At 39.4% G+C, this 11448-nt stretch overlaps 1 protein-coding gene across 1 annotated transcript; it reads right to left on the bottom strand.

The window, feature by feature from the left end:
• Positions 1-1333: 1333 nt before the first annotated feature.
• Positions 1334-5686, bottom strand: LOC119726992 (tectonin beta-propeller repeat-containing protein 1-like). The gene is made up of 2 exons (XM_038198854.1): positions 5647-5686; positions 1334-3190 (listed from the first exon to the last, which is right to left on the bottom strand). Exons 1-2 carry the CDS (start codon positions 5658-5660, stop codon positions 2176-2178), a joined length of 1029 nt encoding a protein of 342 aa, XP_038054782.1. The 5' UTR covers positions 5661-5686; the 3' UTR covers positions 1334-2175.
• Positions 5687-11448: the final 5762 nt, after the last annotated feature.

The following is an 11448-nucleotide window of genomic DNA, read 5'->3' as shown; positions in this document are numbered from 1 at the left end:
CCCCTCAACATTTTCCGCGATCACGTGACCATTCCTTCCGGCCCAAACTAGAAGTACCTTATAATTTAAATTTGAAAAAATGTGAATTGCTTTCAACGATGTCAGTCTCTGAAAAGGGTAGGCTTTAAAAAATCTCACTATTGACGTCATGCCTTACTCGAGCGCACTCTGTGGGCAGGTGATCACGGGTCCTGTGACGTAGTCTTAAAGGTGCACATTTTTTAAAAAAAATCTAAAGAACCGTCCGATTCGATTAAAACGATGTACATGGATAGGCTTTGAATGAAATATTGAGGACAAAGCCTGTGTTCTGTTACAAACAGAAATATATCTCTAGTTATTTTTGATATTCTTCTTATAAACATTGTTTTTATTTCAATGCGCTAAGGCCAAAAAAAAAAGTCTCCGGTTTCTGGTATGCGCGCGCGTCGCCGTAGCCCTGCGCGTCGGCAAAATGAATAAGTTTTTTTTTTCAATAAAAGATGAGGTCTCAAAACCGCCAAACTCACTGGTTTGACTGGAATTCTGCTGCAGCACAGTTTTAACGCGTTTTTAGATGGGGGTATGATCGAGAATAAGCTTTATGTGGACTCACTGGACTCCCGTACATTTTGCACTAAGTTTAGTCGGGCACCATTAGCAGTCATCAGCCTACATTTGAAGCAAAAAAGTCAGGTAAAAAAAAAGAAAGCCGCGTCGCCACACCACTTTTTGGGCAAGCTCCATACCAGAAACCGGAGACTTTTTTTTTTGGCCTAATTAATCCTTACAGGCCTTGCGCCCTGTACTATATGGAGACAAAATATATTTTTCACGAAGGATACTCAAATTCAAGTCGTCGTAATCAACGTAATATCCACATCAAATCGCGTTTATTGGGCACAAGATAATTTCAAAGCAATTGTTGGTGGGTGTCTTCCAATGTTTACATGAAACTAAAATTTGTCTTTTGTTTTGTTGTTGTTGGAGATTGTCCAATCCGACTTTTGCATGAATCATGTCAATAAATAACAACCTTACGATGCCCTGTGTTTCCTTCCCAATAATTGTGGACGAGATTACCCACCTGCAACTGGTGGAGGCTACAGGCTTAGGTGACCAGCAAGGGAGACCTGGCCGATGAACTTTTTTCTACAAAAGACAACCAGTGAACGAATAAAACTCGATTCCTTGTTGATATTTCTTGCTGGATATTAATCTAACTTTAATGAAATTCAAACTGCAATTATCGAAACGAAAAAAAAATCACAAAATTTTAACCAACCAACCACCAAAATGAAAAGAACCAAAAAATTGTAACCAAACGTTGATGTACTAAAAAGATATCTTACTGGAATTCACACGTTTATTGAAACCCTGTACTAGTTTCCAGTCCAATTCATTGACTCATGATTTGTTACGTAACTGGTTCGATGTTTTTCTTCCATCTTCAGGGAGAAAATATGGTTTTCATTGAAATCGCCTTCACCCAAAAATGTGAAGTATTAACAGTGTGTCTTTTGCTGTGTGAATGTTTTTGCACATACTCGATGGTACAGCTACCATTTCACACATTCCGAAAACTAAAGTCTCTGGAGGGTGTTGACAATATTAAAATTATCATTTATTAAATATAACAGTTTGAGATAACACTCCATTGCGTCACTATTGAATGTTGACTACTGTGCTATCTTTTTCATAATGGAGCTGCTTATTTTTTTTCTAAAACATTAATAATATTCTTGTATCCAAACGAAATCATAACCACCCAAATATAATAAAATTTCGAAGTTTGGCAATTTTAATAAGCAATCGCAAAAGTTAAAGGAAAAAGAACAAAATCCTGACATTGTTATCATAAGGAATAACATAACTTTTTATACTGACACGTTGGCCGTAAATGCTTTGGAAATGTCCTGGGAAAACGCACTTTATTTTGAAAAGAAAAACTATGAAGTAGGTCTGCGATCATCGGATTAGCTTATAGAATTGTTTTCCAGGCAAACTGCTAAAATGCAGATTTCTTTCATGATAACTTTTGGTTAAAACAAAATCCAGTCCAAATATGTAATGTAATTACAACAATCGCTGTTCACCTATATTAATCCAACTTGAACTTAATTTATGAAACTATGAACTTGCTTGTCAGTGGTTGTTTTGTCGGCATACTTCCTGGGTTAAATTGTGGATACTAATTTAAGTGCACGCACTTACAGACTTGGCGTAAACATGATCAGAAAAGCTGAGGCCCCAAGCCACATCTTTGTGGTAACTGAGCTTGTACAAGCCCCTAGACACAGCTTCATCCTCCTTGACCCATTTCTTACCCATTGGTTTCGAGGCGCTCACTCCACAAAGATACCAAACGTCATACCAATAGGAAGTGGCCGAATATGAGTAATTGCCAGCGTAAAGCCTGTCAACTCCCGAGCTAAGGAAGGGGCTCTCTAGGAAAAAGCCCTCTGTTGAGGCTACCCACTCTGACCCGTCCGGGTCTGAGGATGGGTCGCCGAACGTTCCTTTTCGGTTAAAAAGGGTAGAATTTTGAACATCCCTCACCCAGACACCTACTTCTCCCACAGTAATTATATCCATCCTCTCTGTTGGCCCACTGATCTCCACCCAGCTTGTTCCCGCTATGTTGGTATTGCTTGCCCCTTTTCTATGATAAACCTTTGCATCCCCTCCCACGGCCCACACGTGACCCTTCTGGCTCACACTTAAACACAGAGCTTTTATACCAGATACGGACACCCAGCTGGTACCCATGGGTTTACTAGCGCTGATACCGTTACGATAAAAGATAGATCTATGAGCATTAAAGCCCCAGACACTGTTGTAACCTACACTGACGGTTTCAAGATTCCCAGTTTTATCTTGGATCCAATTATCACCAAACGAATTAGTGTTACCGTAAGTGTTGTGGCGATAGTATATCATGGATTTGTAATTCGTGCCCCAGACCCCACAGTAACCTGATGAGATGTCTCTTAAAACTCCTGGAATCTTGGTCCAGCTTTCGGAGACAGAAACGACGTCATCCGCTGCATCGTTCAGCCCGTCAGCATGGAGATTTATCTCCTCAGGAACAAACGGTTGTGCATTATCCTCCGTGTCCTGGTCGGCAAGGTCGGGAACCAGACCATTAGGATTGGTGAGGCAGTCGGCAACAATAGCGGTAAAGGTCAGCACAATCAACATGGTCTGAAAACTGATCAGAAAGAATAGTTTTTTATTTCATACCCTGTGTTGCAATCTTCAATGTAAGTTTTTCGTTTAAACATAAATTTTGAAATTACAATGTTGTAAAAACGATTTCTGTGTATTAACAGTAGTTTAGGATCTAAAAAAAAGTGTAATTTGTTTGGTTATGAAATTATTTTAAAAATGTATTTGGTTTTTTTTATTTCTTTGAATTTCTTTAAAAGTTCCGGTTTTTCTCCTGTTTACGACGCCACTTTTGTAGCGGTACGCCATTAAAGAGGTCCGCTCAAATGATTAGATTTAAGGACGCCAAGAACAACCAAGACAAACATACAAAATCAAAACACTAGGAGGAGTTAAATTATGTTTGGTTTCATGAACTTTTTACAGATTACTTGTTAACAAAATCAATTACAATAGTTCTGGATCTGAATCTCAATCTAAACTCACAAAACAAGTGTTACAAAATCATATAACTTAGATTCAACTTCCAGCTCTATAAATTGTAATAACATTGCCAATGATAAATTATAATTACAAAGTTTGTATTTCTAAAGTTGCCCCAGTTCCTAAGATTCCAGGTTCCTAATATTCTTGGTTCTAATATTTTAATCAGGTTCCCCGAACGCCTGGCCAGTGTACGGCCGTGTAGTGTATAGGCCTCTAAATTGCACACTTTGGTGTGCAGGCAGAAAAGGGCTGATATTCGCGCGTTCACGGCACTGAGTGCGCGTTTGTATACATTATTCTGGGCTGTGTGCCAATTGTACGGTGCCTCGTAAACACGTTTCACTACAGTAATCAATTGTCTGAAAACTCCTTAAAATATGAAATGTTCTTGAAAGTGGAAGCACTGCAAATTGAACACCGCAGCGACAGGACACCGTACATCGCTGCACCGTGTACTTTTCAGATTGTCAACTTGCATCACTGACGTTCAGAATTGAATGTATTTATGTTTACAAACTCAAGCTAAATGCGAATAAAACTGAAGTTATCATTGCTGCATTTTCTTATCATCACAAACACTTAACCCAGAAACAGAAACAGAGGCACCATGTAAACCCTTATAAAGATGCTACATAAAGGGTGTCGGCATTTTTTCATAAACGTCATTCACCCGGTATCTTTTCAAATAGACATAATTGCCAGTGCCTTGAGTACCTCATTGTTGGTATATAGGTGCGCTACATAAGACTCCGGTATTGACCGATCGCGGTAGAGTCGCTTGTGAAATATTGTATAATTACCATAGATATAGAATAAAGAGACTAGATCGGCAGCGCGTGCATACGCACCATTGAGTGTGCACAAATTTTCCCGTTCCGTTGTAGCATCAATTTAGGTTTTATGAAATACGGACTCATTGGTGGTATTGCGCATGCTCATGCATAGAAAATTAGGAGAGGGACCGGTCACGTGAGAGGGTTTAACCAATAAAAGAAAAAAGAGTCCAATTTTCGTACGAGTCCGATTTTTATATGACACCGTCATGGACGCTCTACGCGCAATAATAGTGCGTGGGGCAAAACGTGCGTTATGCGCACCTACATTCCCGTAGGTTTGTACACAAACTTGTATTTTTGTGTCCGTAAAGATAATATTTTTGACCAGTAGTTATTATGTCTCCAACAAAATTCAATATATATTATCGAGCTGGATAGTCACCTCGAAGTTTGCTGCATTTTTTCCTCGTATTGATATTTCGTTTCAAAATGGTGGTGCGCGTTGCTAAAAATCTCCAAATAAATGTCACGCTTATATGCTAAATTTATATATAAAAAGATTGTTTTAAACAATGAATAGGAAAACGTAGAATGTAAAAACTACTTTAAATTACCGTTTAATTATTTAAAATAAATATTTTGAAATGTTTCAGTAGATGATTTTCAATGGATGATATTTGTGTCACAATATATTATTATCCTTTTTGGATGAGAACAATTTACTTGGAATACATTTTATATATATGACTTTGAATGACAATAATATGGCCCCTGAAAACCCCCACCCCCACCTCCACCTCCACCTTGGTTTTATGTAGGCCAAGTGTCCGGTCTAGTCTGTGTGCGTTTAGGCCACTCAAAACGGTATTTAGGAGAAAGTAGCAAGTCATTCAGTCGAGTGATAATAATTTTTTCCTGCTGTCGATGGCCATTCAATTAAGAGACTTAAGAGCTCAAATCCCGGTACGGGCTCGGTCAAAAACCCGAATATAAGCTCTTTATATTCGGGTTAAGTTGTCACTATATATATCGGTGTAATCAACTTCTAAAGATGTGGAAAAACGTGTTTGCTTGTATAGATTGCAATAATTTTGAGTAACGAATCTTGTGAGATCTGGCCGTTTTGATATCTGAGGAAATTGACCTTCACTCAGTTCTAATGGCAAGAAAACGAAAGGGAGACATGGTCAAAATCAAAGTGCCATCAGTTATTGCGCATGAGGGATTATGCACTTACCGAGTAGTTGCCATGATCAGATGGTTAAGGGATTGACGGCGGTCTGTCCCTGTAATGACAAATGTGAAAAAAGACTCAATGAATAATTTCAGTTTTATCTGTTGGAAACACAACACAAAACACATGCAGTTGAATTAAACATCACCAATAGGGCATTTTCGGAAGCAAAAAATTAAACTAACCAGCGGAAGCAAAAACAACTCCAATAGTTGGTTGCAACTTCATCTCTCGTGTCTTCTTTGTACAGTGAAAATGTCAATAATGCGGCAAGCATAAAGTGGTTATTACTATACGCTATAATAAGAGTTAGAACTCCCAAGAAGAAATTTTACCTAAAATTTCATCTTCTCTGCTATTCAATGTTAAATACGACTGGAACTCACCAGGTCCTGTTTGTCAGATTTGTAGGGAGCCACACTGTCTGTACGATGAACGACTGATGTTTCCAACTATGATAGTTGTGTGCAATTTGTCCTTAATAATAAACCTTTCGAGGAAACAGTTTCTTGTTTTATAGAAGAAAATCGAACGGCATGAAATGGAAAAGATTGGCGCAAATACAGAGTTCGTTTTATTATCTAATAAATAAATATTGGCAATTAAGTATATAGCTGTTTCTAGTTTATTATTATGTGGGTATACCGGTCCCGAAATACTATTTTCGTGAACTTGCGCGTACAGCTAACTTTACGGCAGGATAAACCTTTATTAGAGGAGGAAGAAAATTGTGGACAAGCCCCGATCTGTGCACCACCAGTCTTTTGTGGACAATAAAGTAGGACATAAAACATTCTTTTTAGCACTGATCCGGTTGACCAAGCGTTAAGTTCGTTGATTTATAATACTTTTGGAGCGTCCAGTTATTAGCATCTGAGACAAACTGCTCCCTTGTCTGTGGTTAACAATTATGTGCTTTTTGATTGCAGTAGCCATTTCAAAGAGGAAGGATGGAAGTAAACCATACTTTATTTAATGGCTGCAACTTAAAACTTTGCATTGGCGTTTAAGCATTTTGCTGACAGAAGCCGACTAAATTGAAAGTTAATCCGGGAATAAAAATATACCACTGAAGCCAGATTAGACTCGTAATTGCAGTTGATCTTGCGCCAGTCCATCCATCATTGTAAACTAGGATATAAGAAATAATGAGACTCTTTCTGCTAAATAATTGGCTTTGAAGATTTCGCTGACAGAAGCCGACTAAATTGAAAGTTAATCCAGGAATGGAAAAATACTACTTAAGCCTGATTAGAATCGTAATTGCTGTTGATCTTTTACCAGTCAATCATTGTAAACTAGGATGTAAAAAATAATTCGATGCTTGAAAGAACTGTGTGTACTTTGTGCATATCACAGAGGAACAATAATAAACCTGCTCTCAGTTGTGACATCATTCATAGTGGTCAAAAGTTGTTACCCTAATCCAAGCAGCACCCGCCAGTGTCTTCCCATAGACATGTGTGCAATTCGGAGGCGGCCATACGTCAGCGGAGGTTTTGTCTGGTCTCTGGACTTTGCGCTTACTAAAGTAACACATTAGTTCTTTACACCCACCTATCTTGTTCCAATTTTATTGAAAGAGAAGAATTCATTTACAGTTTGAAATTTTGTATATAGAACGTCAAAAACGGACATATTCCTACTATCTGCTAATAGGTAAATGTGCAAGTGCAGTGGATAACAAGTATTGTGGACAAACAAATGCACATATTTTGACTCTTCTTCCTTCGTACTTTGCTTGTAACTCTCTAAATTCCAAAGAGTGAAATTGGGGACTAGACGTTTTAGAGTGAAAACCACTCTCATTTTCGATTGACATAGTCTGAAAAATGAACCACTTCGGTCAAAGCTCGAGTGAAACCTCGATCTTTACGATCGAAGAAATTTCACTCTAAAACGTCTAGTCCCTAGTTCCGACTGTGGGAGTGAATCTTCACTCGAATGGAGTGAATTTTCACTCTTTAGAATTTAGAAAGCATTTGTAGGACAACAGCAAATGTGCAAAATCACTCGTCATGCTTGTGATACTCAGTTGCGGGTGGCAGTCAACTGTCTGGTCCCTGACAATATTCAATGTCAGGGGAATGCTTCTCGGAATTTTTTCCCTTACTAAATTCTTCCAAGCCAGTCACACAAAAATATTGAATCTAGGCCTAGGTCTACTTCAATATAAAAAGTTGCATTTGATTAGAAACGTAAAGGAAAAGAAAACAACTAGTAGACCTTGGCCCATTCAATTACATAAATTTATCAAAGTACAGATTCGATCCTTTGACCTTCGGTACATTATAAGTCCAATGTGTAACCAACCGAGCAATAGCGCTTTGAAACATTCGCAAGGTGTTTCTGCAATGCCGTAACGATAGTTAAAAATTGCACTTCGTCTGCGGCACGAGTACTTTCATTCGTCTGCACGAACATTTTCATTGCGCACTTTTAATACTTAAAGATAATTTTGTTAACAACTTCATGCTGTGCACGTAGATAAAACACTGATGTAGATCAAGCCAGGTAGCGGCCATAACCCGGCCATGGCTTTTAATCCTATATGCGGACGTTTTTTAAATGATAAAAACATTCAAGAGTATGCTCAATGACTGAAGGTGCTTCCTGCCTTGGCATTGTTTTCTTAAAAAGGAAACCTTTTTGAAGCTTCAGTCTCCCGAGGAACCACCCCATGGGTGCGCCACTGCCCTACTCCCTGCCAAACTCCTCGGTAGGCGGAACGTTGGGTCGGGTTTTACTCCCTTTCCCCACCTCTTTGCCCCTTTTATTCTACTAAAGAAAATTGGCGGGACCCGGGTAGGGGAGCTCCCGGCCCCTTGGGTCCGCTACTTGCTGCCATAAGTGTCTGTAAATGTGACAACATGAGTTGCTAATACATGCGCCCCTGACGACCATCAGTGAGGCATACGGTCCTTAATAAACAAAAACGATGTAAAAACTATCTGGCGCTGATCGTCTCCGGTTTGAGCATCAACTTTTCAGGAAGGCTTTTCACGGTGGCACTGAATTGAATTACTCCACACCGTCTCATAATGATCGTTGAGCCATGAAATACCAGTCGGTTGACGAGCAGCTTGATCTAGGTAATTTCCAAGTAGAGAACGGAAGGCAAATTCTAATTCCACTTAATGATCTGACCAATTTCCATTAACATTATGGGGAAAAGGTTATTTGTTCTTCGTTAGAAGTTAAGCTGCCATTGATTATTGCCTCGTGTGAATTGGCTCTTATCACTAGAGTGGGTATTATTTACCTTTTCCCCTACTTTTTAATATTCTGCCCCCTTATACAACAAGTTTAACCAACCCCTTTAGGCCCACATGCGCCAAAAACTTGATGAGGGCGTCCTCTGTGGTTAGTTAAGCGTTTCCCTAACTCTTACTGTACTTAAGAAAGGCGTGTTTTACGGTACAAGACTACTATTATTAAAGGCCACTGGTGCCATTACTTCTTGTCACTTTATAATATTCTGCCCCGTCAAAATATGTTGTAGCCTATATTAGAAACAATAATTCATAAATACCTCAGACAGTTTAGCCATTCCTATTGGTCGAGAGCCCGTCACGTGGCCGGTATTAAACGGATGATAAAGACCTGGCTAACTGGTACGTCTTAAACACTTTTCCAGTGTCACAATAAAATGTGGACTCCTAAAAATCCAGTGCCTCTTATCGTTTCATTGGTTGAACGTTCACAATCCTCACGTAGGCATGCGCAACACTACCATGGAGTTAGAATTTTATAGTTCTAAATTCAAAACGCAACGCGCCAGGTGCGTTCTGCGCGACATCGCATAGAACATGATACGCGCGCGTCAATCTCCATAAAAGGGTTGTTTTCATCTTACTCGCCAGCTGAACACTCCATTATTTTGCAGGAGGGATGATTCAAAAACCATAAAGTGAATTTGTTGAACAAAATCGGGATGTTTTGAACGAATTATATGATTTTTTTTTACCGAAAAGGTATTTATGAATGGGAATAAATATGTACTCCGTCGGTATTTATCACTCTGTTTAATACCACTTAGAGTCTGGGTGCTGATAATTACCCTCGCCTCCGGCTCGGGTAATTATCAGCACCCAGACTCTAAGTGGTTTTAAACAGAGTGATAAAAACCTCCGGAGCACACATTTATTCCCTTATTAAACATTAAGAAAAAATGAAAAATTTAAGATGGTACCTGCCGCAAAAAAAGGTTTTGTTGAAGAGCGCCCTCTATGGTTAGTTTCACTGACTCATAATGTACTGGAGAATGGCTACGAGACTATAACATTAAAGGGAATATACAACATTTGTTTTTGTATTTTTTTAAACCTTGGTCACTCGTTCCGACCAGCTTATGCAGAGATGAACCTGCCCGCTCCTTTCGTCTGGCTCCTTTGTCAGCCAGGAAGTTTTTTCTGGCATTTTCAGCCCTACTCAAACCTTTCTGTATTCTCTGTCGTCTGTGGTGCGTTCCCAGCTGTTTGCTCCTTTTCAAGATGACTTCAGGTCTCTCTTGCAAATATCCTTATAGCGGAGATAGGGTCGCCCTGCAGGTCTTGTACCTTCAGCAAGTTCTCCATAAAGGAGATCCTTTAGGAGCCGACCTAAGTCTATCTCTTTGACATGGCCCATGCCATCTAAGAGGTCTCATGCTGAGGAGCTTTACGCCACTGTTTGTTGAATTTTTTGGCGGGGGGGGGGTTCTTTTCATTTTTGTTGTGGTTGGTTAAATTGAGATTTTTTGTTTCTATAATTAAAGTTGCATTTAAATTTGCTTTAAAATCAAGCAAGGTATATCAACAAGGATTTGAGTTTCATTAATTCATCGGTTTGTCTTCATAGAAAAAGACGCTACCCAAACCCTGTACAGGACACTTCCATCAGCCACCCATCATTATAGTCCTGCCCGAACTCTCTATCAGCCATTGCATATAGGCGTCCTGTTTTACAGAAATAACTATACTCTTAAGGTTTAGAGACTTCTTCCAATTACCCAAGCTTCCAAAACTAAACTAACAGAACACTAGAAAAAATCTGGAGTAAGGCCAAAAAAAAAAAAGTCTCCGGTTTCTGGTATGGAGCTTGCCCCAAAAGTGGTGCGGCGACGCGGCTTTTTTTTTTTTTTTAACCTGTTTTTTTTTTTTTTTTTTTGCTTCAAATGTCGGCTGATGACTGCAAATGGTGCCCGACTAAACTTAGTGCAATATATGGGAGTCCAGAGAGGCCACATAAATCTTATTCTCGATCATAACCCCTTCTAAAAACACGTTAAAATTGTGCAGCAGCAGAATTCCAGTCAAACCAGTGAGTTTGGCGGTTTTGAAACATCATCTTGTATTGAAAAAAAAACTTTTTCATTTTGCCGACGCGCATGGCTACGGCGACGCGCGCGCATACCAGAAACCGGAGACTTTTTTGGGGGCCTAAGCAAGAAAGTTTCATTCATAACGCCCGCCTATTGGGATCAAACGCGAGTCAACCAGTGTGTGTGCGGGGAAACACGCCACAAGTCGTCCAAGCAGATCAGGTAGCCAATTAAGCTGCATCTGCGTAGGACTGCTCCTCACAAAAATACTCTGAGAACAGTTCCTTGGGCCAATTCCCTGTTGAAAACAACATTGATGTTGCAACTTGCAATGGTTCCAGTATATCATGGATCAACTTACTTAGCCTGGCCTAGTCTAGACTGGAAAAGTAGCAAATGACAAAATACAGAAAAAAAACAGTCATAGGTCACAATGTTACTCTCTAAATTACAAAGAATGAAATTCGAGACTAGACGTTTTAGAGTGAAAATCACTCTCATTT

This window comes from Patiria miniata, unplaced genomic scaffold (assembly GCF_015706575.1).
Source record: "Patiria miniata isolate m_02_andy unplaced genomic scaffold, ASM1570657v1 HiC_scaffold_2, whole genome shotgun sequence".
NCBI classification, from domain to species: Eukaryota; Metazoa; Echinodermata; class Asteroidea; order Valvatida; family Asterinidae; genus Patiria; species Patiria miniata.
The sequence above is the reverse complement of the archived record's forward strand: the minus strand, read 5'-3'. Positions and strand labels throughout refer to the sequence as shown.